At 43.8% G+C, this 27,572-nt stretch overlaps 1 protein-coding gene across 2 annotated transcripts in view; it reads left to right on the top strand.

The window, feature by feature from the left end:
* LOC106568848 (ephrin type-B receptor 1) overlaps positions 1-27,572 on the top strand; it is a 296,528-nt gene that overhangs the window by 66,684 nt on the left and 202,272 nt on the right. For both annotated transcript variants that reach the window (XM_045694009.2, XM_045694010.2), the window contains exon 2: positions 22,534-22,598. In XM_045694009.2, the coding sequence (XP_045549965.1) occupies positions 22,534-22,598 (65 nt within the window). The remainder of the gene's footprint in view (positions 1-22,533; positions 22,599-27,572) is intronic.

Genomic DNA, 27,572 nt, shown 5'->3' on the forward strand with positions numbered 1-27,572 from the left:
AAGGAACACACCACACTATGTGTGGAGAAAAAAAGGCACAGCACACCAACATCAAAACCTCATCCCAACTGTAAACTATGGTGGAGGGAGCATCATGGTTTGGGGCTGCTTTGCTGCCTCAGGGCCTGGACAGCTTGCTATAATCGCCGGAAATTTTTTTCCCAAGTTTATCAAGACATTTTGCAGGAGATTGTAAGGCCATCTGTCCGCCAACTGAAGCTCAACAGAAGTTAGGTGATGCAACAGGACAACAACCCAAAACACAGAAGTAAATCAACAACAGAATGGCTTCAACAGAAGAAAATATGCCTTCTGGAGTAGCCCAGTCAGAGTCCTGACCTCAACCCGATTGAGACGCAGTGGTATGACCTCAAGAGAGCGGTTCACACCAGACATCCCAAGAATATTGTAGAACTGAAACAGTTTTGTAAAGAGGAATGGTCTAAAATTCCCCCTGACTGTTTTGCAGGTCTGATCCGCAACTACAGAAAACGTTTGGTTGAGGTCATTGCTGCCAAAGGAGGGTCAACCTGTTATTAAAACCAAGGGTTCACATACTTTTTCCAACCTGCACTGTGAATGTTTCCACAGTGTGTTCAATAAAGACATGAACAATTATAATTGTTTGTGTGTTATTCGTTTAAGCAGACTGTGTTTGTCTATTGTTGTGACTGTTGTGAGATACAATTTTATGACCAATTCATGCCGAAATCCAGGTAATTCTAAAGGGTTCACATACCTTTTCTTCCCACTGTAATTCCACTGTGACATTACGGGGTATTGTTTGTAGGGACAAAAAAACACTACATTTAATCCATTTCAAATTCAGGCTGTAACACAACAGTGACTGGTAGCAGGATAAATATAATAATCAATATAATCATCAATATAATCAACATAGCAGCAGTGTAAGTGGTTGAGTGTTTATGTGTGTGAGTGTGAGTGTATGTGTGTGGCGTAAGTAGTGAGTGTGGGAGTGTGGGTGTATGTGTGAGCGTGATTGTAAAAGTGTCATAGAAGGTGTGTGTGTCTGAGCAGGTGGAGACCTGTGGATGAGCATAGAGTCAATGCAGGTAGCTCTTGGCAGTAGTTCAACAGTCTTATGGCCTGGGGGGGTAGAAGCTGTCTGTTGGTCCTGTTGGTCCGAGACCCGATGCTCTGGTACCGCCTGCCAAACAGGGGCAGAGAGAACAGTCCATGTCTCGGGTGACTGGAGTCTTTGGCAATTTTTCGTACCTGTCGCTGCTATTATAGCAGGCAGGTAGTACTGTTGACTGTTGAATAACTTCTCCAGAGATTGCTGTAAGCTCCTTGGTGTGTATAAGAGAGCTCTGGTGATTTTGTGCCGGTGTCTGAGTGAGCGTCTACCCTCAGGAGACCATTAGCAGACTGTGAGTGGGTGTGTGAGAGAGAAAGTGTGTGTGTGTGTGAGAGAGTTTGTGTGTGCGTGCATGCTTGTGTGTGTGTGCGTGCTTGCATGTGTCTCTGTGTGTGAGAGAGTTTGTGCGTGCTTGTGTGTGTGAGAGAGTTTGTGTGTGCGTGCATGCTTGTGTGTGCGTGCTTGCATGTGTCTCTGTGTGTGAGAGAGTTTGTGCGTGCGTGCTTGTGTGTGTGCGTACGTGCATGTGTCTCTGTGTGAGTGTGTTTCTCCCAGCTTGTATGTTGAGCAAATATATCACAAGGTGCTTCATATCCGTATCAGGTACCATTTGTAATGTAAACTGCAGGTGGAACACATCCTAGATACTCCTTGTTCCCCTGGGGACTAGTTAGCCCACATCCCAGGACAGCTGGCTAGATAGAACCATGTTTAGACGTTACACAAACACAGATAAGAGATTGCTTCTTCTTCTTCTTAAGCACCTATTCTCTTTGTCTTATCTCTATTTCTCCCCGTCTCATCCTGTCTTTCTCTCTTTCTCTGCCTCTCTTTCGCTCTTATTCCCTTGCTTCTCTAGACTGGATCTACTCGATACTGTATTTATCTCTCTCTCTCCCGTTCTCTCTCTTCCTCCTTCCTCTCTCCTTCCTCGCTCTCCACTCTGTTTGCGGTGCAGCATGTCCTGGTATGTTTCTGTGATGTTGTTGATGGGTCTCTGGTTGCTGCAGTCCTCTGGGGCTGAGACCCTGTAGCATTGAGATGTGTGTTGTGGTAAGGAGAGAGGGCCCTGGGGGTGATGCTCACTGAGCCCTGTGTGTGTGTGTGTGTGTGTGTGTGTGTGTGTGTGTGTGTGTGTGTGTGTGTGTGTGTGTGTGTGTGTGTGTGTGTGTGTGTGTGTGTGTGTGTGTGTGTGTGTGTGTGTGTGTGTGTGTGTGTGTGTGTGTGTGTGTGTGTGTGTGCGTGGACTGGAGCTAACAAGCTCCCTGAGGTAGAGTGTGACATAGAGACATGCACACACATTGCTAATGGTTAGGATATACAGGGTTTATAGTACTTTCTGTGGTCTGTCTCTCATTCACACTGGCCTAGCCACACCGTCTCGGTGGTACACAGAGCGCTAGGTCTGGGAATACACGACACAGGCCTACAGCAATTACCTGTATGTCACTTTGTTGGCCAAGGGAGGGTAAAGCTAAATTGAATCCACTGAGTGCGTTGTGACTGTCTGAAGCCATCTCAGAGAAGAACCGCGTTCTACCGAGTGACACGCTCACACCTACATATTCCTGTTAAATTGTCTAAGCCACACACTCAATTTGGGCTTAGCGCCTCACGGGCCCCACAAGCCATGGCGATAATTCTACTTTGATTGAAATGCAGTCTTCGCTGACGTTCAAGGTTATTGGAGGTCGTCCGTTTACTGCCTGAACAGAAATGGAAAGGAGAGTGAGGACCAGAAGGCCAGACACCCTAGGCCTTGTTCTCAGCCAGTGGGAAATATTAAAAGAGTCTCAAGTCAATTTTGTGTTGCATCCAAACACTGTTAACAACACGGTTTAATTACATTGAATACACTACACAGGAGGCTGCATGCCCCAATGGAACGTTTTATTGCGTGCTGTGGTACATTGGTTGTCTTCTGTATTCTTGAGGGGAACGAGCTTTGACAGTAGGAATATGTACTTAGTTTTTGTAATCTGCCTGCGGATCAGTTTTATGGATTAGTTTCTGCTCTCTATCCTCTTTAAATTACTCTTGCTCTCCTTTTCACTTTCTCTCTCTCTCTCTCTCTCTCTCTCTCTGTTAGTTCTCTCTCCCCCTCTCTTTTTTCCCCCTCTTCTCTCTCCCTGTTAATGCCACCCAATGTTTTAAGTCAGACTCAGAAGCTCTGCCAATGGATATGGCAGAATGAACAGCTGTGGACTGTGAAATCTGCAGATAGCTCAGTTTGTGGTTACTCTCTGGGCCATAGCTCTGTTGTTTGTGTGTAGAGTGAGTGTCTGCTTGGAAAGGTTAGCTCAAGTGAAAAATAAGATGGGAGTCTCTCTCTCTCTCTCTCTCGTGATAGTTATCTGTGTTTGGCAGTGTCACTGTGTGACAGGGACGGGCAGTTAGATGCATCTATCTCTTAACCCTCTGACCTTCAGTGTTTATATACACTGAACAAAAATATAAATGCATCACGTAAAGTGTTGGTGCCATGTTTCATGAGCTGAAATAAAAGATCCCAGAATTGTTCCATATGCACAGGTGTGGCATATCAAGAAGCTGATTAAACAGCATGATCATTACACATTTGCACCTTGTGCTGGGGACAATAAAAAGCCACTCGAAAATGTGCAGTTTTGTCACGCAACACAATGCCACAGATGTCTCATGTTTTGAGGGAACGTGCAATTAGCGACTGACTGCAGGAATGTTAACCAGAGCTGTTTCCAGATCATTGAATGTTACATGTTCTACCATTAGTCGCCTCCAATGTCATTGTATAGAATTTGGCAGTACGTCCAACCGGCCTCACAACGGCAGACCATGTGTAACCATGCCAGTCCAGGACCTCCACATCTGCCTTCTTCACCTGCGGGATCGTCTGAGACCAGCCACCCAGACAGCTGATTAAACTGAGGAGTCTTTCTGTCTGTAATAAAGCCCTTTTGTAGGGAAAAAATAATTCTGATTTGATGGGCTTGGCTCCCCAGGCGGTGGACCTGGCTCCCAAGTGGGTGGGCCTATGCCCTCCCAGGACCACCCATGGCTGCGCCCCTGTTCAGTCCAGTGAAATCCATAGATTAGGGCCTAATGAATTGATTTAAATTGACTGATTTCCTTATATGAACTGTAACTCAGTAAAATCATTTACATTTTTGCTTGTTGTGTTTATATCTATGGATTTCACTTGACTGGGAATACAGATATGCATCTGTTGGTCACAGATAGATACCTTAAAAAAGGTGGCGTGGATCAGAAAACCAGTCAGTATCTAGTGTGACCACCATTTGCCTCATGCAGCGAGACACATCTTCTTCACATAGAGTTGATCAGGCTGTTGATTGTGGCCTGTGGAATGTTGTCCCACTCCTCTGCAATGGCTGTGCGATGTTTCTGTCATTTGAGAGTACACGTCAATCCAGAGCATCCCAAACATGTTCAATGGGTGACATGTCTGGTGAGTATGCAGGCCATGGAAGAACTGGGATATTTTCAGCTTTCAGGATCCTTGCAACATGGGTCTGTGTATTATCATGCTGAAACACGAGGTGATGCCAGGGGGATGAATGTCACGATAATGGGCCTCATGATCTTGTCACAGTATCTCTGTGCATTCAAACTGCTATTGATAAAATGCAATTAATTGTGTTCGTTGTCCGTAGCTTATGCCTGCCCATACCATAACCCCACCACCATGGGGCACTCTGTTCACCACTTTGACATCAGCAAATCGCTCGCCCACACAACGCCATACACGTGGTCTGTGGTTGTGAGGCCGGTTGGACGTACTGCCAAATTCTCTAAAACGACGTTGGAGGCGATTTATGGTAGAAAGAAATGAACATTAAATTCTCTGGCAACAGCTCTGGTGTACAATTGCACACTCCCTCAAAACTTGAGACATCTGTGGCATTGTGTTGTGTGACAAAACTGCACATTTTAGAGTTGCCTTTTATTGTCACCGGCACAAGGTGCACCTGTGTAATGATCATGCTGTTTAAACAGTTTTTCCTATGCTACACCTGTCAGGTGGATGGATCATCTTGCAAAGGAGAAATGCTCACTAACAGGGATTTAAACAAATCTGTACACAACATTTTAGAAAAATAAGCTTTTTGTGCGAATGAAAATGTTTGGCGATCTTTTATTTCAGCTCATAAAACATGGGACCAACACTTTACATGTTGCGTTTATAGTTTTGTTCATTGTATATAAAACCCAGCCAAGCGAAGCACAGTGTGTCATCTGAGATACACACACATAACACAGTCCCCCCTCCCTTTCACTTTCTTTCTCTCTTTCACATACTTTATACTCACATCGACAGACATGCTCTGTTTCTCTCTCACTCCACTATGCAGCATGTAATCCTGAAATTCACACACACACACACACACACACACACACACACACACACACACACACACACACACACACACACACACACACACACACACACACACACACACACACACACACACACACACACACACACACACTTCCATTACTAATGATGATCGTCATTGTTTCAATCAGAGGCCTGCAGTGAGAGGAGAGGTAATTGAGATGACATCAACGTGTTTACTCAGCACTATTTCCTGCTCTGGTCGTAACAAAGACACTGTAACTCACCCAGGATAACCCATCAAGCATGGTTCACTGCCCCCAACAGCCTTACGCAATGGGCTCTTGGATTAGTGTGTGCGTATGCGTATGTGTGTTTGTCAGTTAGAGCAGAACCTGCTGTGTAGTTGCCGTGATGAGAGGGGCAAACTGAGGTTAACCACTCTAGTTCCATTGTCATGTTCTCCCTGCCAGCTCTCCAAAATCAACATGAGGTTGGACTTTCACAGTCATGCTTATTCTCTACATATGTGACCCATCACCTTGATTCGGTCTTATGTTGCAAAATTTGAAATTGTGTTTATTTCTACGTTAAATAAAAGTAGAGACTCAGAGCTACACAATGGTATATCATGCACTGCAATTAGGGAATAATGGGAAAGTAATTCTGCTTTGAAAGTTAATGAACTTGTGACCCCACTTTTGTGAAAATGGTCCTTGAATGTTTTAGTGTGCCTATTGGAGAGCTCTTCTTTGTCTACACCCATTGAGCATTGTTCACACCCACTTAAGCCTTAGCCACACCCATCTCTTTAAGGATTCACATGTGAGGCCATGTGCTAAGCAGAGCAAGTAAGGTAGTGTAGTGTAGTGTAGTAAACCAAAAAATGCACTATCTAGTCCTTGGCCTTTATCTTAATCTGACTGTGTTGCAGGTCATGTTGTTCTTCATATTACCATCTCATCTCATAAACACACACTATATCAAATAATATCAAAGTTTATTGGTCACATGCACAGGATACAGAAGGTATAAACAGTACAGTAAAATGGTTACTTGCATAGTGGAGTCTTTTGTTTAGACATGTAGCTAGCTAGCTAAAAAATGAACCATAATCCCAACCCATACTACTAGCAATATAAACTGATTTTCATAGCTAGCCACCGTGCATGAATCTGCAGGTAGCTAAAGCTTACCAGCTAGGTTCAATGTTAGCTAGCTAACATTAGGCTATAACAAGCAATACAGATGGTTTTCTGAGATACTAATAATATTACTACACAAATCCTACACATAACATTAGCTAGCAAGTCAGCCAGCTAACGTTAGCTAGCTAGCTAACAGTGCATTTTAACTTACAATGGAAATGACTTTCTGACAAAATTTGAAATGTATAATATCTGAATATTTTGCTAGACTCTTACCCGTATACATGGATAAACGCTTCTCCCTCTGTCATGGATGCCATGGTTGCCCTTAGTTTGAAGATGTAATCCGGAGACAGGTGTTTTATACAGCAGCGTTCTATTTTCGACTCCCTCCGCATTTTCAATGATACTCTGCTTCCACCGGGCATTCAACTGACTTCAAAATTCGGTCAACTTCGTCCATGACAACAGCACTGTTGATCGCCGTTTCTTCCAAATCACTGTCATCAAAAGACTACAATGTCTGGTTCAATGAAAATGTTTTAACCTAAATCAGGGATTCATTTTCAGAGTCAGAGAGAGTCAGCATGGCATGATTTTCCTTCAGAAAGTACTCCATCATAACCTTTTCTCACTGATCTTTGTCAATAGCACCTATTAAATTCAGGTCAGCAATGTTGAGAGAAGTACAGTGGTTCCTCCTTTAAAGTTGCGTCATACTGCAATGTGGGGATCTCATGAGTGGTAATAACTACAGTACATGTATATAGAACTTGCATCCTTGGCACAATAAAGTTATTATATTCTACTCAACCCATAGGTTTCATTAATGCCATTCAGACTTGAAGTCGATCACAACTATGATAGCTGAGGTTCATAGATAGGTTCTGAACTAATATTCATACCAAAGGTTTTAGGGTTCATACACAAATCGGCTACATACTGTAGCTAGCTACACATCCATAGGCATACAGTTAATTTGATCCTCCACTACACAATAAGCAAATAAATAGTTAGCTAGCTATGTTACTTCAGCTGCATTGCATGGCAAATATAAGCAAGGCAAGTTTACACAATTGTACATTCAATTTGCAGTAAATGCTTTAGCGAGATAGATTCTTTACATCCACTGTTTCACAAGACGACAGCCTGGTTTGCTGGTTTTCTCAGGAGTCCCTAAAACATTAACCTCTATGGGCTACCCCTGGTACACCCAATCAACAACAGGTGAAATATCAAGAGCGCCAAATTTGAAAACAATTAAATGTCATAATTCAAATTTCTCAAACATACAACTATCTTACACCCTTTGAAAGATAAACATCTCCTTAATCTAACCACGTTGTCCAATTTCAAAAAGGCTTTACGGCAAAAGCATAAAGTTAGATTATGTTAGGAGAGTACATTGACAATAGCTGTGTGTAATGTTTTGTCAATTCAAAGACAGGCGTCAACAAAAGCAGAAAACCAGCTAAAATGATGCACTAACCTTTGACAATCTCCATCAGATGACACTCCTAGGACATTATGTTAGACAATGCATGCATTTTTTGTTCTATCAAGTTCATATTTATATCCAAAAACAGCGTTTTACTATGGCGTTGATGTTGAGGAAATCGTTTCCCTCCAATAACCGCCAGTCAAGCAGCATAACAAATTAAATAATTAGTATTCGAAAACATTGGTAAAATATTATATTGTCATTCAAAGAATTATAGATTTACATCTCTTGAACGCAACCGGATTGCCAGATTTAAAAATAACCTTACTGGGAAATCACACTTTGCAATAATCTGAGCACTGCGCCCAGAAAAATACGCTTTGCGATACAGACTAACCGCCATGTTGGAGAGATCTAAAATCGAAAATACTATGTAAATAATCCATTACCTTTGATTCTCTTCATCAGATGTTACTTCCAGGAATCCCAGGTCCATAACAAATGTAGTTTTGTTCGAAAAAGCTCATAATTTATGTCCAAAAAGCTCCGTGTTGTTAGCACATGATCTATGCCAGCCGGACTTCTCGTCATGAACGAGGGGAAAAAAAATATTTACGTTCGTTCAAACATGTCAAACGTTGTATAGCATAAATCATTAGTGCCTTTTTTAACCAGAACATGAATAATATTCAAGGCGGACGTTTGCATTCTCTTTTAAAACGTTTTGGAACGAGAGTACCCAACATGAACTCGCGCGTCAGAGTCTAATCGGCCACCACCGTTCCAAGGCTCTTGTTCGTTCAGTTCTCACAGTATAAGACTCAAAACACTTTCTAAAGACTGGTGACATCTAGTGGAAGCCATAGGAAGTGCTCAACAATGAATAAGCCCCTGTGTGTTTCAATGGCATAGGCTTAAAGGTAATTCAACACATCAGGTATCCACTTCCTGTCAGAATTTGTCTCAGGGTTTTGACTGCCATATGAGTTCTGTTATACTTACAGACACCATTCAAACAGTTTTAGAAAATTCAGAGTGTTTTCTATCCAAACATGAACAATAATATGCATATTCTAGCTTCTGAGTTGGTGTAGGAGGCAGTTAAAAATGGGCACATATTCTTTTCAAAATTCTCAATACTGCCCCCTAGCCCCAACAGGTTAAACAACACGAATTACAATTTCATACTCATGTCATAACGCTAGCTAGCTGGCTAATGTTAGCTAGTCAGCTAACTTGCTAAATAGCAATTTTCGTAAATGAACTCTATGACAAAAAAAATATGCACAATCGTTTTTCTCTACATTAACTAACATATTCCTCTCAATTGTAAATTTTTAGCTTGACTCGTTATGACGTTATAATTACTTACATTTGCTTCCACTGTAATGTTTTGTCAGTCATATTTGCTGAATAAAGTCAACAGGGACGGGTGGATCACGTCAAATTCGTCATTGGAACCACTCGATATGATTGGTCATATAAAAACCCAAATGAATAATGAGTGCTATAACTCCCCCTTGTGGTGGTCTGGAGTAATGACGAGGTGATGCTGGGTACCTCTAAGTCCTGCGGTGTAAGCTCACAACTTTTAAAGGAGGAACCACCTATGCAACACTTTTGCAGTTCTCCATGATATAATCATGCTACATTGCAGACCAATCCGAACTCATCTCTCGGCATGCCCAGCCCACCATTATCTCAGCCAATCATGGCTAGCGGGAAGGTTCCTCCCTTTTTCTGTGGCTAAACTAACTAGGCTCGTAATTTAACAATTGTATTCGTATTTACAGATGGCATACAAGTTTGGCATACAAGTTTTGTAAATCACATGAAAGTTCAAATGTTCCAGAAGGTATTTCTGCCTATAAATGCATTTTGATAAAAAAAAATTATGTTTACGTTCAAATGCCTCTCCTGTGAAATAGTTGCGTGCAACACACGCCGAGCTTCCTGAAATGGGTCACATATTTGAAACTGGCGGCATTTTTCAAAAGACATTCTAATGCAATGAAGTAATGTAGCAATGTGATACAGTACCTTCAGGACCCCACGGCTCATGTCAAATGGATGGAATTAGATGGAATATTGATTGTGTGTATTCCTGTTGTTCTTGTTGTACAGTTTCCATTATGTGGTGCTGTTTTCTACAAAACCTGCTCTTTTACATACGATTACTGTACTTGAAAAAGAAAGGGAGAAGAGGGAGGACAGGGAAAAGAGTAGTGAAACAGGGATTGATGTTGGGCGGGAAGGGAGGAAAGCGATGGGAGGAGAGAGGGAAAGAGAGAGAGGAAATATACAAAATTGAAAGAGCATAGGGAGAGAAGAGAGTGAGAGAGGAGAGTTAGTGAGAGAGATTGGCAGAAGGTGTGTGGGGTCTGGGAAGGAAGCCAAATACTTGAGAGCCTTGTGGTGTAAAACAGTGAACCATAGCCCATATAATCTCATAGTCTCACTCATAAGGAGTGTTTGTGCTGTGTCCAGTCTGGATGTTGATAGTAATTACATCGTTCTACTACAGTAAATGACCAGGTACTGTAATAGACAGGCTTGCTGAGGTCATATTACTCTAAATGAGTGTTCTTATATTTTAGGGAGTAGTAAGGCGACCATTAACTCTATCTGGATAATAGCTTAATTGCTGTTGTTTGGCCAAGCATACAATGCATTCGGAAAGTATTCAGACCCCTTGACTTTTTCCACATTTTGTTACGTTACAGCATTATTCTAAAACGGATTAAATAGTTTTTTTTCTCCCTTACCAATCTACACACAATACCCCATAATGACAAAGCAAAAACAGGTTTTTAGACATGTTTGCTAATGTCTTAGTGTTTAATGTTTCTTTGTCGTTATAGGGTATTGTGGGTAAATTGATGAGGGAAAATAATGATTTAATCAATTTTAGAATAAGGCTGTAACGTAACAAAATGTGGAAATTGGGAATACTTTCAGAAGGCACTGTAAGTGTAGAGAGATTCGCTTTTCAGGGTAGTTGGGTGAGAGGTGTTGAGATATTTGAACAGACGGACAAAATTGAAATGTCTATCTCTGTTTTTCTCTCTCTCTCTCCCTCTCTCTATTTATCTCTCGTCCTTGCTCACTGTCTAGTTCTAGTCTCTCTCTTTTCTTTCTCTCACATAGTCTGAAACGTTTATTCTTGTATTGATTTTCTTGATCTGATTTAGTTGTGAGGTATTCGCTGAGTCAGACTTGAATCCATAGAATTCTACTGTACCACAAAAAAAAGAATGTAATCAATTTTAGAATAAGCCTGTAACATAACAAAATGTAGATGAAGTCAATAGGTCTGAATACTTTCCGAATGCACTCTATATATTCAGATCCCTTGACTTTTTCCACATTTTGGTAGGTTACAGCCTTATTCTAAAATGTATTAAATTTGTTTTCATCTTCATCAATCTGCACACAATACCCCATAATGACAAAGCAAAAACAGGTTTTTAGACATTTTTGCTAATTTATTCAAAATAAGAAACTGAAATATGACATTTACTTAAGTATTCAGACCATTTACCACTGTACTTCTTTGAACCACCTTTGGCAGCGATTATAGAATTGAGTCTTTTTGGGTGCTGAAGCGTGTAGTTCGTACAAATCGTTTGTACTCGGTTGCAACACTCACTACCGAGTTCCAAACTGCCTCTGGAAGCAACGTCAGCACAAGAACACAATAACTTTTCGTCGGGAGCTTCATGAAATGTGTTTCCATGGCCGAGCAGCTGCACACAAGCCTAAGATGACCATGCGCAATGCCATTGGACTCTGAAGCAGTGGAAACCTGTTCTCTGGAGTGATGAATCACGCTTCACCATCTGGCAGTTAGACAGATGAATCTGGGTTTCTGGCAGTGCGACGGATTAATCTGGGTTTGGCGGATGCCATGAGAATGCTACCAGCCCCAATGCATAGCGCCAACTGTAAAGTTTGGTGGAGGAGGAATAATGGTCTGGGATTGTTTTTCATGGTTTGGGCTGGATCCCTTAGCTCCAGTAAAGTAAAATCTTAATGCTACAGCATCAATGATATTCTGGACGATTCTGTGTTTCCAACTTTGTGGCAACAGTTTGGGGAAGGCACTTTTCTCTTTCAGCATGACAGTGCCCCCGTGCACAAAGCGAAATGTTATATACGCAACAAAAAGCTTATTTCTTAAAAATGTTGTGCACAAATGTGTTTACATCCTTGTTAGTAACCTGACAGGTGTGGCAGTTCCCAGAAATGTTCCATAAGCAAAAAAAGCTTGTTTCTCTCAAATGTTGTGGACAAATTTGTTCACATCCCTGTTAATGAGCATTTCTCCTTTGCCAAGATAATCAATCATCCACCTGACAGGTGTCATATTAAGAAGCTAATTAAACAGCATGATCATTACACAGCTGCACCTTGTGCTGGGGACAATAAAACAATATTAATTTCTGTACCATAAGCCGCCTTCAATGTTGTTTTAGAGAATTTGGCAGTATGTCTAAATGGCCTCACAACCGCAGACCATGTGTAACAACGCCAGCCCAGGACCTCCACATCCATCTTCTTCACCTGCAGGATGGTCTGAGAAAAGTGACCCGGACAGCTGATGAAACTGTGGGGTTGCACAATCCGAAACTGTCTCAGGGACGCTCATCTGCGTGCTTGTCGTCCTCACCAGGGTTTTGACCTGACTGCTGTTGAATCCCGCTTTCAACTGTACTGTGCAGTTGGCAGACATCATGTATGGCGCTGTGTGGGCGAGCGGTTTGCTGATGTTAACAATGTGAACAGAGTGCACCATAGTGGCGGTGGGGTTATGGTATGGGCAGGCATAAGCTACGAACAACGAAAACAATTGCATTTTATCGATTGCAATTTGAATGCACAGAGATACCGTGATGAGATCCTGAGGCCCATTGTTGTGCCATTCATCCGCTTCCATCAACTCATGTTTCAGCAGGATAATGCACGGCCCCATATTGCAAGGATTTGTACACAATTTCTGGAAGCTGAAAATGTCCCAGTTTTTCCATGGCCTGCATACTCACCTGACATGTCACCCATTGAACATTTTTGGGATGCTCAGGATTGACGTGTACGACAGCGTGTTCCAGTTCCTGACAATATCCAGCAACTTCACACAGCCATTGAAGAGAAGTGGGACAACATTCCACAGGCCAAAATCAAAAGCCTTTTCAACTCTATCCGAAGGAGATGTGTTGCCCTGCATGAGGCGAATGGTCACATCAGATACTGACTGGTTTTCTGATCCAGACCCCTTCCTTTTTGTTAAGGTATCTGTGACCAACAGATGCATATCTGTATTCCCAGTCACGGGAAATCCATAGATTAGGGCCTAATGAATTTATTTCAATTGTCTGATTATATGAACTGTAACTCAGTATAATCTTTGAAATTGTTGCATGTTGCTTTTATAGTTTTGTTATGTTCTGTATATGCATGCAACATGCTGATGGATGGACTATTTCTTTAGGTCTCTCCATGTCTCCGTGTCCTGATTAAGAAATGGTATACTCGTGATACTTGGTCTGCTTGTACAGTAACTTGCAATGGTCTGTTGAAGTTGTGTGTGTGTGTGTGTGTGTGTGTGTGTGTGTGTGTCTCGTGTGTATAACTCAGTCTGAAACATCGTTGAGCAGTGTTTATACATCCAGAGGGGACAGTGTTGCTGAAATGCTGTGTTTTGATTGGTCCCTGAGAGAACACATTAAATGATAGCCCGCTTATGGGATCTTGAAATTCCCTCAGTGGCGTTCCTATTCATGCTTGGCAAACTCGGAATACCCTTTCGGAATACCCATCCAGGGGAATATCATCTTTCCTCAGCTGTGAAAGAGAGATTGATATGAAGTTTGAACAGTTTTGTCTGTACATAGAACAATATATTTTCACTAGATTGTGTTCATGTGGTTTACCCTGCGTAGTACAATTTTCAATTTCACTTTTATCAAACTGAACAGCAGATTGATACAGTGGATAAGATGCCTTCCTTTCTCTTATGACTCCAAAGGCCATTGAGTTGATCTAACTAGTAGCCCTCACGTCGGAGGATCACAGTTAGGCATTGTAATGCCATTGGTGGCATGGTATCAAATACCTTTAAGATTTTTCAACGCTACAGTAAACACGCGGGCCTCTTTTATAAACATCAAAAGATTGGTCACCGATATGCTGTGGTATCTAGCTAGCTATCGATGACTAACAAAACAATCTCCCTTTGTTTGAATGGATCGTGTGTGTGTGTGTGTGTGTGTGTGTGTGTGTGTGTGTGTGTGTGTGTGTGTGTGTGTGTGTGTGTGTGTGTGTGTGTGTGTGTGTGTGTGTGTGTGTTCATGTGTGTTTTTGTGTGTGTCTAACTTATTGTCTATTGGACATATCCTCTTTTCAGTCAGGCAATCTTATGAGAGTAAATAAGGACAACCCCTTATCTCCTCTTCATTTCAGTCTCTATGTGCATCCATCCAATCAATGCCCTCTTCTCATAAAGATGGAATCAATGTGGCTGTAATTTCACCTCCATTGATTGGTGGATTCTTTCCCTTCAGATGAGTCACTCTGCCCTCGCTGACACCTATTGGTCTATCACAGCGTTCTCCTCTCAGAGAGAGACAGAAAACTATTACCATTAAAATGAAGTTATCTTCCATGTTAAGTCTAGATTGTACACAATTGAATACACACCAGTATACGCAAGCAATGATCTACACAATAAACACACAACACACACACACAAATAGTATAGACTCCGAGATGGGGGTCTGCCCTGCTCTACTCCTATGGGGCTGAAAGTGAGTGTGTGTTTCTGGATGGAATGGTCATTGCTTTCTCTAAAGGTCAGGTAGATAGCTGGAGAATGAATGCTACTAATTATGGCCTTGAAAACCAGACTGAGGCTGGAGGTCCACAGACAGTGTGATTAAAGAAAGTGTGTGTGTGTGTGTAAGAGAGAGGGTGTGTGTGTGTTAGAGTGTGTAAGAGAGAGGGTGTGTGTGTTAGTGTGTGTTAGAGAGGGGGTGTGTGTGTTAGTGTGTGTGTGTGTTTACGTGTAAGTAAGGGAGATAGATGCCAATGGGGTATAGACTGCCTGTCGCAAGCAGACGACGACTGGTCTAATTGGAAGCCACATTTCTTTTCTAATAAGTGCCGGAGCACAGGGTCGCTGGAGAGCCTGTCTAAGGATCGGAGACCCTCAACTGTGTGTGTGTGTGTGTGGTGTGTGTGTGTGTGTGTGTGTGTGTGTGTGTGTGTGTGTGTGTGTGTGTGTGACAGCAGGGTGGAAGGGAGTATGGAAGACAGCAGGAAGAAGGGAAGGAGGGTAGGATGGGGGAAGGAGAGGCATAGCAGAGGACAGGAGAGGGGGATGACGTGAGGAGGAAGTGGGGGTGTTTGTGATGAATTAAAGATGGCACTCTCCGGCAGCAGTGTTTCTAAAGATCACTCTTTCGGAAATGTTAATGAATGCAAATGATGTGCCATAATTTCTTCTGACCAGAGAGGAAGAGGGGGAAGGAGAGAGAGAAGGGGATGGAGAGAGAGAGAGAGAGAGAGAAAGGAGGAAGGGGTGGGGGCAGAGAACGGGGACAAGAGAGAGGGAGAGATAAATGAGGAAAGGAGTGAAATTCAGAGACAGCGAGAAAGAGAGATAGACAGAGCTGGAGAGATACACAGCTGCGAGGGGGTATGTTGAGTGGTGCTGCACCGGCTGTAGAGAAGCTGATTGACCATTAGAATATGCATGAGTATCTGTCACTAGACTGTCTACTCTTGTGTAGCTACTAGCTTGTTACCTGTGTCTGGTCTATAGGCTAGATCTGTGGGGGCTGTCTTGTTCTGTGTTCTCCTGTTTTGTCCTGGCCTACAACAATTTTGTCATGAGGGACATAGAGACGTTTCTCCCGCTGGCCAGGTTTTGAATAGAGAGATTACCACAGCATAGTATCGTTTGTTCAGTGACGTCGCCAGTGTAAGTAGGGATTTGGACAAGAGTATGAAACAGGTATTTGAGTAGTTGCCTTTCTAATTCAGACTCAGGGCGGCTAGTCTCCCTAACAGAGGTCTGAACACATGGGTGCCAAGCACTGTGTGATTCACCTGCTCCTCTCCTCTAAAGAGCCCGCTGTGTTTCTCCCTCTTTCCTATCTTGCCCCTCTTTCACACCCCCAAGATTTCCCTAGCTCTCCGTGGTGTGATATTGTCCCCCTCCTTTCGTTTACCCTTCTCCTCCAAAATCCCTCCTTCCCTCCCCCTCTCCCTGCTGTGGTGAGTCAGTCTCTCCTTTCACACGGAAGAAAATGTATCTTCACTTAGACTCGACGATGTGTGACTGCGTCTCCCTGTACAGGGTGATAAGTGTGTGTGTGTGCGCGGGTGTGTGTGCGCGCGGGTGTGTGAGAGGTTATTCATTTAGCCGTGTCTCCTAGCTCAGTGGTGCGAGACGCGTATCCCTTCACTTCCTCTCTGTCACCTCACGTCTCAAGATGATTTTCTGTTCAGATTTCAATTTATATCGATGAACCACCCTGTCATAACTGTCTATTGAGAAATGACATGAATGGCAATCTGCAATATACTCCCAGCTGACGTTGATGGATAAGGTTGGTGAAAATGGGCATGATAGACGTTAAAATGGAAGCAATAGACAGAGCGAGATGTAAATTGACTTTACTTTCGACCTACTGTGGTGACTCACGTTGTTATCACTGCCTCTTATTCTCTTTGTCCAGAAGCAATGTTCCAACAGAATCTCCTCATGTTCCACCACTATACCCCCATGATCCCGAATCAGCTCAGTGTTCACACGTAGCCACCAGGGCTCGGCTCAACTGATCCTGAAACACGATGTTGGTTTGGAATCCAATAAGCGCCTGCAAGAGCCGGGACTCTACTGTAACAACATTTCGACCAATCACATTCTCCGGTTTTAATTTCCCAGAGTGCTGTCTGTGAGTGAATGGCTTCCCCATTGGCGGCCATACGGCAAAGATAGACAGGGAGCCTCCGCTCCATTTGTTCAGCAAAAATCTCCCCCCTTTTTATTTCCAATCCTTAGCATTGACATTTGATTAATATGTATTAAACAACAGTTTTCATTCCTCTTTTCCTCCTCAATTTGTTTTCAAACCCCATTTAATAGGCCAGGCTCAGCGGCACACCGACGAGGCTTCGTCATTATTGAACTCATTTCTATCCTGCTGAGTTCTCCCTCTTCTCTCGCTCATTCCGCTCCTCTCCCCCCCACCCACTTTCTTTTTCTCTCCGAAACGTATCTTGATCAGCACTATTGTGCATTCTTCAGACAGTAGTAATCACATGAAGAAGGTGACCTAATGTTGGATCAGATTATCATATTGACTCACAAAGTGCTCTTATCCTACAGTTGACCAGAAAGGGGGGTTGAGAAGGAGGGGTGGCGGGATGGGGATTCAAATATGGATTGAGGGGGGGGAGGCGTGGTGTGGTTGGGGGCCCTCTGAGAATTCGTGGCCGTATTGACAGAGGAAGACTGAGCAGCCAAAAACCGCCGCACCACATGTCATATCGACCCCCTCTGCATACAGGCATCACCACAAAGGGAGAAAATTACACTGACGGCCCCTCACTCCTGGCCCCTCACTCTGTCACATATGGGTGACAATTAACCAGACAACCCTCCTCAACCTGTATCTGAACACTGAACAACACAGTGGCGTTTGTTTTTTTCCTCCTTTGTCTCTTCTGTGTCTTGTATTGGCTTTCCTTATAGGCTACCTACATTATGTGTATAAATGGGATCCTGCAGCTCCTATTGGCAACGGGTAATCATCCGTGTCCACTGTAATGCATCATGCGAGCACGTGCTGACGTGTAATTGTGTGAAGAGGGCTGGAGGTATCGATCGCAGATGCAGGAGCCTCATCAATGTTGAATGCAGTCGCAGTCCTCCTCCCTTTCTTTGCTCTCTACCTCCCTCTCTACCTCCCTCTCTATACCTCTCTCCTCCCTCAAAAGTATGTGGACAGCTCTTCAAATGAGTGGATTCGGCTATTTCAGCCAGACCCGTCGTTGACAGGTGTATAAAATCGAGCACACAGCCATGCAATCTCCATAGACAAACATTGGCAGTAGAATGGCCTTACTGATGAGTTCAGTGACTTTTAACGTGGCACCGACATAGGATGCCACATTTCCAACAAGTCAGTTCATCAAATGTGTGCCCTACTAGAGCTTCCCCGGTCAACTGTAAGTGCTGTTATTGTGAAGTGGAAACATCTACGAGTAACAAGGGCTCAGCCATGAAGCGGTAGGCCACACAAGCTCACAGGACGGGACCGCCTGGTGCTGAAGCATGTAACATGTAAAAATAGTCTGTCTTCGGTTGTAACACTCACTATCAAGCAACGTCAGCACAAGCACTGTTCGTCGGGAGTTTCGTGAAATGGGTTTCCATGGCCGAGCAGCCGCACACAAGCCTAAGATCACCATGCACGATGCCAAGCATCGCCTGGAGTGGTGTAAAGCTCGCCGTCATTGGAATCTGGAGCAGTGGAAATGCATTCTCTGGAGTGATGAATCATTCTTCACCATCTGGCAGTCCAACGGATTAATCTGGGTTTGGCGGATGCCTGGAGAAAACTACCTGTCTTAATGCATAGCGCAAACTGTAAAGTTTGGTGGAGGAGCTGTTTTTCTTGGTTTGGGTTAGGCCCCTTAGTTCCAGTGATGGGAAATCTTAACGCTACAGCATACAATGACAATTTATACGATTCTGTGCTTCCAACTTTGTGGCAACAGTTTGGGGAAGGCCCTTGATAGTTTCACCATGACAATGCCCCCGTGCACAAAGGGAGTTCCATACAGAAATGGTTTGTTCGAGATCGGTGTGGAAGAACTTAACTGGCCTGCACAGAGCCCTGACCTCAACCCCATCGAACACCTTTTGGATGAATTGGAACGCCGACTGCGAGCCAGGCCTAATCACCCAACATCATTGGCCGACCTCACTAATGCTCTTGTGGCTGAATGGAAGCAAGTCCCCGCAGCAATGTTCCAACATCTAGTGAAAAGCCTTCCCAGAAGAGTGAAGTGGAGGCTCGTTATAGCAGCAAACAATTACACCAACGATCAACGATAAGCATATTGTCCATATTCTACAGATAGGATTCAATTTCATCTCTCTCCCCTGTACACAACCTAAAAGGCCCAGTTATACTGAGCAGTGATGGGCACTGGGCTGGACTACAGTAAACCAACTGATTCACTTTAATTGGTGTGGTGGGTGGCTGTAACGAACGATACACACATTGAACAATGGACCAGCCATTCCTGAATCATTCTATTATAACAAATCCTCTCTGATCCATTCCATTCAATGTGGCCTTCTGGCCTTGCTGCCAGCTTATAGCTATAATGACTTTATACATTAAAGCCTATACTTTTCGATTGTTCTTGCAATGGATTGATAAGGATTCGCATACTTTACAAATACAATACACTGAACAACCCAAAACACTAACGTAGCTGTATCAGTTCGTTCCAGACGGAATTGCTTAGGAACCTGCTTTTTTCAATGTATCTCCCTTACACAGGTAACGCTGATGAGGCAAAATGTAAAATACAGGGAAACACTATCTAGCATACCCTCCAAAATGGAGGACAAGAAAAGTGTCCTATTTTCTTCCACTGAGTGATTCTGGGTGCTAAGGGATGAATGGATAGCAGGGAGGCATGGTTAGATGTGGTCAGGTCTAATTGCCGGGTGATTTTGCACTGGAAGAAAGGGGGACAAATTGTTTTATGGGGCTTTTATAGCATTAAAACAATTAGCCTAGTGTGAAAGGACCTGGGCCAGGGACAGGGCTGGCACTGGCAGGGAATGGGGAGGTATCGCCGGATATCTTAGCCTTTAGGATATCCCAACAGCTTGGTAACAGCAATGTGGAAACAATTATGATTAAATATATGTCAATCCACTCACCTCATACTGTAGTATATGAGTGGTCATGACGTAAGTAAAAGAAGTGGAGTCTGGGATGCCATGTTAGAGAATTGGGACATAGGTCTCGCTACATTGGGACGGTTAGCAAGCAAGTGTGCATTGTAGCACTTTCATGCGACATTGAACATTTCCATTCGATATTCTCCATTATTAGATCACCTTTGTCAAACCACAGAGGGATGAGCAGTGGACAGGTGCCTGAGCTGTGGCATAAGGAGGGCCCACTCTCTCTCCTCACCCCATGGGACCTCAGTCCAGCCCATCTTCTAATGTCCTTGTACCGTCCCTCATTCACTCATCTGTCACACTGAGACTCTGCTAATGGGGGCTAGCCACATGACACGATGGGTCCCCCCTGGGGCCTTCGACCTCTCCCCCTGCCCTACCTCCCTCCGTTTCAAATCCTCAGTCTCCCCTCCTCACTCATTTATCTTTCCTTCCTCTCCCATCCCTGCCTTTCCCTGCTTCACTACCCCCTCTACTCCCAACCCCTCCCTCCCTCTTCAAAAGGAAGGGAAAATGGCTTTTCCAATCCCCTTGGGGTTTGACTAAAGCCTCAGTGATTTCCCCTGAGCAAGCCCATGGATGCAGGCCCCATGACAGAGCCTGGTGGCTGGTGCGTAAAGCTCCATCAGTCTTGACAGACAGACAGACAGGCAGACAGACAGACAGACAAAACAAGCAGACAGTGGTGACAGACCAAAGCTTTATCTGAGGGGAAATTGAAATTGCCTGATGGAAACCCAGTGTGAACAAGGCTGTCAGCGCAAAGGAACATGGGAGATTGGTGTGTGTGTGTGTACGTGTGCGTGCACTACAGTAGTACCACAGCAGAAGCCTTTAGCTGAATCACCACCAGGGCTAATTGGTTTGGTCCTCTTTGGACAGTTTCTGTCAGGGAAGAGGAGATTGGTACTGAAACCACACCCTCTACTGTCTTCTGCTCACCCATAAATTAACTGCACTATGCTATTCTCACCATTTCTCACCAACAGGATTTCACAATCAGTTAGGAGACGTGACATAAAATAAGGTTCAGACTAAAGAATCGTATTAGGATTTGTTGAGGTCAGTAAAATAAGTCTGATCAGTTTAAGTGTGTGTTTCCATCCCTAGATCAACCCCGAAATCACATCTTCCCGAAATCACATCTTCCCGAAATCACATCTTCCCGATATCACATCTTCCTGTAATCACATCCTCCCGAAATCACATATTCCCGAAATCACATCTTCCCGAAATCACATTTTCCTGAAATCACATCTTCCCGAAATCACATCTTCCCGAAATCACATCTTCCTGAAATCACATCTTCCTGAAATCACATCTTCCTGAAATCACATCTTCCTGGTATATTCTCACCCCTTTCATTTCTTCAGACAACAAACACAATCGGGTCCTTGGCAGTTAGCACCAGATATACCAAGATGGCAAACTATTGTTTGGGTGACTTCCTACAAGACGCCTTCTCTTACCTGGAACAATATCAGCTTTTAGTGACACTGACGGTGTGCCAACGCTGCAGATATGAATCAACACGGGCTGACAAATGCCTCAGGACTGGTGCCAGGTCTATATGTCTGCGGGGTGTCAGGGAGAGTTAGGCTGAGAGAGAGGGGGAGAGGGGGAGGTAGAGAGTGAGGGGGAGGGGGATCCTTTAGGTGGAGATTATAAGAGTACATGGTCATTAAGGCCAGATGTGGGTGTAGCCAATTAATTTGTTTTGTAGTAATGCAAACTGATTTGACATAATGACACGTGGCGAGTAGGTGAATGGGAGTGTTTCTCTTCACCTTTTGGTTGTTCTATACCAGTGGTCACAAACCCTGGTCTTTGAGACCCACAGGGTTAGTGCACACTATTGTTCCAACACAGCAGTAAAGTACCACTGGGTGACCGGTGTTCCATACAGTATGTGCTGTGAACTATGGCCAGAGTGTGTTCTCTCTGGCCATGCTAGCAGGCTGTCAGTGCTCTGATGGTGCTCTGATGGCGTTTCTTAAGTAAACACGTGAGTGGAAATGGCCTGGCCGGCTGTGGAGAGCCCTCTACAGTGATGAGAGATATCACGCTGGGTAAACAATGGCACAAAGCGCAGCACTCAGCACACACACACACACACGCACACACACGCACACACACACGCACACGCACACACACGCACATACTGACAGAGACACACACACACACACACAGTGAGATAATGTTCAGCACTCTAGTGCTAGAATCTACTGGCCCTCAACATTCCACTCCAATAGAGCAATGCTACTCTTTGTTCTATTTCTCTCTTTTTCCAAACAGAAGAGAATTGGAAATTGAGGATAAGTCGAGCAGGTCCATTTACTTTCTGTCATCAGGCGTTCTTTTCTGGAACAGAACTCTGGTCATTTCCGCAGTAAAACTCATCAAAGTGCTCATTCATGGCTTAACTTCAACCATGGGACAGGAGTGAGAATGTATGAGAACATACTTTGTTTTATAACTGACTAACCTGGTTCTCTCTCTCTCTCTCCCGTGTAGAAACGTTGATGGACACACGGGTGGCTACGGCTGAGCTAGGCTGGACGGCCTACCCTGCATCTGGGGTGAGTAACATCCTTATAGGACTCCAGACAGCACCATGGAAAGTAGTTATGGGATTTTTCTGTACTGTCCATGGTTACCTTACCTTACCTTACCTTACCTTACCTTACCTTACCTTATCTTACCTTACCTTACCTTACCTTACCTTACCATGTTTATCATTTTCAATCTTCTCTGGTTCATTGTTTCCCAACCACTTTAGGTGTAAATGGTTAGCAAACCATTCTAGGAGGGCTAAATGGTTATGCCATATGATAATGCAAGTCAAGGAACTGTATAACCCCAGTACAAATACCCTTTGATCTGCCTCTGTCTCGGGAGACCAATGAGTCAATCAATGTCATCCCCAGCATGTACAGTACTGTCTTTCCCCAGACAGACAGACAGACAGACATGCCATAGAACTACAGCAGCGTAGTAGAGTAGTGTGATCACTATTGCAGTATTCTTTTTTATCCATCCCATCCCCGTTCATAATGACTTAATTACATAATGGGTCCACTTAAGCCAGTGAAAGCCAGCCCAAAGCACTTCAATAGAGGCTATAGGGGATAAGACAGTTATAATGCTACAGTAATGCTTCAGTGTAATGATACAGTTATCCAGGGAAAGAAGAGGGCTAAAGAGGAGCAAGGTCACTAGCACCGGCTGTCGGCTATACAGCCGGGTACATACACTTTTTCAGCCGGGTACTTTTTCCACTTAAATTAACTGAGCAATTTTTTTTTTTGAACAATTTGCCAAGTCAGAAAAAAGAAGTCAGCCCGAGCCCTCTCCCGCTATGCATCTTCTAGCGATCTATTGATAGGCTAGGTGCCTGTCAGTCACAGAACGATGACAGGGCTCCCGGTACCTGGGTGTGTTGTGTTATCATTTATGGTAACGGTGAGTCCAAATCAACTTAGCCTGTTGCTTTCTGGCACGTTCATTTATTTTATTTTGCGTGTTTCATAGGCAGCCACGAAATGCTGGCGCATAGGCTTACTGTGATTTGACTGACGAACAGCAAGCTTGACTCGTTTATTAAAGGTGTTGAACTGACTGAATAAAGTCAATCTCATATATCCTTACCATTCAGAAATCATACAACGTAGTTATATATCCATAGTATCGCATCGGGGAAGTAAACTAAAGTTCTCATTTGTGTTTTTGATATGAAGTCCATCAGGACATGCCAGACAGCAACTTTAAAGTGAGTGACTTGTTAGTGGCCTCCTGAATCGCAACGGTAAGAGAGCTGTTCATTTGGCTCCCTAATTTGCATACTGGTAGGGTTTTTGGTGATTATCTGCAGATAAATTATGAAAACCTTTGAGGAAGATGGTGAATCCGCCTCACTGCAGGAACAATAGGTAGACTAGTGGAGAGAGTGCCTCACTCTGGTCCAAAATGTGATAAAATAAAACGGATTGAATTGTTTTAAAAGCTAATGATTCTTGTATGGTATTATCGAAGAAGTTGATTTATGTCTAGTGATTGAATCAAAGTGTTGACAATGGAACTGCTTCTTTCTGTGTAGCAAAGCCCATGATTAACACCTGCTTTATTCTTGGCTCCCGAGTGGCTCAGCGGTCTAAGGCTCTGCATCTCAGTGCAAGAAGTGTCTCTACAGACCTGGTTTGATTCCAGGCTGTATCACAACCAGCTGTGATTGGGAGTCCCGTAGGGCGGCACACAATTGGCCCAGTGTCGTTAGGGCTTGGCCGGAGTAGGCCGTCATTGTAAATAAGAATTTGTTATTAACTGACTTAAAAAAAAATCTTCAATCATACCTTTATTGCAGATAGCTGAGATAATGCCTCTTAAAAGGAAGCTTAATGCCAGTGGAAGTCAGCAGACTCTTGCAGGATTATTTAAGAAGAAATCTGTGGGTCAATTGTTAAACAAGCATTTTTTTGATCATATGGCTTGGGGGATCCTGGCTGGCTACTTTTTCTATTTGGCTGGCTACTCCATGTGCTTGTGGAAAACACTGGATTGGGTCGGATTTAACAGATTTGGATTCTTGTGGGTTTCCGGCTACATCCTTTTTCTGCATGAACGGAAATGCCACACTTGTTCGTTTCCTTAGCGTACTAGTACCTCTCAGACCGTAGCACAGTGAATCATGCAGCAGCTATGTTGTGTAAAACAACCAGCAACTGTGTCTAATATGAACAGGCTCTTTGGCATTTTATGAAGCGTTTTACAGACACATCCAAGGAGTTTCACGCCACAAAGAGCACTACAGAGAAACATGGGACTTGCTTCAGGCTGACACACACACACACACACACACACACACACACACACACACACACATTCTGATAGCACGATGGATGGTAAGTGGCTAAATGCTGCTTTTGTCCTCCTGAATGAGCGAGTGGCCTGCTAAGAATAGGCCATGATGTAGTCCCGCAGCTGAGCTGAGGGCAGAGCTGGGCTGAGGGTGTGTGTGTGTCTTAGATGAAAGCTTGTGTGTGTCTTAGATGTGAGCTCTACGTGGTGTGGGGACTAACAGGATGTCTGATGGGTAATGTGGTTAATACTGCCTGGCATTGGTTGGGCCTTGGCCTAGCCCCCTCTCACCAACCATATTCCTCAGCATGCACACTAGACACAGGGGACGGAAAGGATTCAAAAGAAGAGATGTTTGTGTTAGTCTCATTCTGTTGTACAGTTTTACAATGGAGGCGGTCAGCATGCTCCATTCCCCATTTAATTTCATCATTTTATTATCAGAAAGAACTTGATGACAATTCTCCCAACAAATACTTAAAGCTACAATATGTAACTTTTGGGGAAACGTGACCAAATTCACAGAAATGTGAGTTATAGATCATTGAAAGCAAGTCAAAGAAGCGGTAGATCTGTTCTATTTACGATATTTCTATGCTTCCTGTTCTTAAGTTTCATTTTTGTATCTTTCACTTTCGGTTGAAAATAAACTCAGCAAAAAAAGAAACGTCCCTTTTTCAGGACCCTGTCTTTCAAAGATAATTTGTAAAAATCCATATAACTTCACAGATCTTCATTGTAAAGGGTTTAAACATGGTTGTTCAATGAACCATAAACAATTAATGAACATGCACCTGTGGAACAGTCCTTAAGACACTAATAGCTTACAGACGGTAGGCAATTAAGGTCACAGTTATGAAAACTTAGGACACTAAGGAGGCCTTTCTACTGACTCTGAAAAGAAAGATGCCCAGGGTCCCTGCTCATCTGCGTGAACTTGCCTTAGGCATGCTGCAAGGAAGCATGAGGACTGCAGATGTGGCCAGGGCAATAAATTGCAATGTCCGTACTGTGAGACGCCGAAGACAGCGCTACAGGGAAACAGGACGGACAGCAGATCATCCTCGAAGTGGCAGACCACGTGTAACAACACCTGCACAGGATCGGTACATCCGAACATCACACCTGCGGGATAGGTACAGGATGGCAACAAACATCTGCCGGAGTTACACCAGGAACGCACAATCCCTCCATTAGTTCTCAGACTGTCCGCAATAGGCTGAGAGAGGCTGGACTGAGGGCTTGTAGACCTGTTGTAAGGCAGGTCCTCACCAGACATCCCCGGCAACCACGTCGCCTATGGGCACAAACCATACCGGCGCTGGACCAGACAGGACTGGCAAAAAGTGTTCTTCACTGACAAGTCGCGGTTTTGTCTCACCAGGGGAGATGGTCGGATTCACGTTTATTGTCGAAGGAATGAGCGTTACACCGAGGCCTGTACTCTGGAGCGGGATTGATTTGGAAGTGGATAGTCCGTTATGGTCTGGGGCGGTGTGTCACAGCATCATTGGACTGAGCTTGTTGTCATTGCAGGCAATCTCAATGCTGTGCGTTACAGGGAAGACATCCTCCTCCCTCATGTGGTACCCTTCCTGCAGGCTCATCCTGAAATGACCCTCCAGCATGACAATGCCACCAGCCATACTGCTCGTTCTGTGCTTGATTTCCTGCAAGACAGGAATGTCAGTGGTCTCCCATGGCCAGCGAAGAGCCCGGATCTCAATCTCATTGAGCACGTCTGGGACCTGTTGGATCGGAGGGTGAGGGCTAGGGCCATTTCCCCCAGAAATGTTCGGGAACTTGCAAGTGCCTTGGTGGAAGAGTGGGGTAACATCTCACAGCAAGAACTGGCAAATCTGGTGCAGTCCATGAGGAGGAGATGCACTGCAGTACGTAATGCAGCTGGTGGCCACACCAGATACTGACTGTTACTTGTGATTTTGACCCCCCCTTTGTTCAGGGAGACATTATTCATTATTTCTGTTAGGCACATGTCTGTGGAACTTGTTCAGTTTATGTATCAGTTGTTGAATCTTGTTATGTTCATACAAATATTTACACGTTAAGCAAACGCAGTTCAAAGTGAGAGGACATTTCTTTTTTTTGCTGAGTTTACAATATTTTTGGTTATTGAAAATAGATTTCACAGCGTTTTAGATGGTACAATGGTTATCTACCCTCTGAGTGCTTGTTTTGTCACAAGCTGAAATTAGACAAACTATTAGAACGTTAGCAGTCAGGAAATGGCGGAGCGATTCCTGCATTCCTGCATCCACACAGTAATACAAAACCCATTCTCACTGAAAAAGGCAAATAAAACATTTCCGACCTGGTAACATGATAGTTTTACCTCCCTGCTGACTGTAAACATACCACTGTGACAGAATACGACAGAGAAATGGTATAGTAGTTCCTTCAGCAACGTTTGTCATCAGTCTTGAGCCACATTTACAGACATTGAAAGGTCTTAAATGTTAAGTGTTCTGCCTGGAGCATGTACAGTTCTAGCAAGGAATTCTGTGTCAAACACACTGTATCTCACTGTAGAGTAGTGTTCAGGCAGGTTGCCTATTCTGAATGCACTGAATGAGGTAGGAGCTGATGCAGGATGTCTCGGTAAGAGGATAAGGATAGGGAGAGAGACCTGAGGTTCCTGTTTAGAGAGGTTTAGCTGTCATTTATTTTCCTCAAACAGT

The sequence above is a fragment of the Salmo salar genome, chromosome 14, assembly GCF_965601325.2.
Source record: "Salmo salar chromosome 14, fSalSal1, whole genome shotgun sequence".
NCBI lineage: Eukaryota > Metazoa > Chordata > Actinopteri > Salmoniformes > Salmonidae > Salmo > Salmo salar.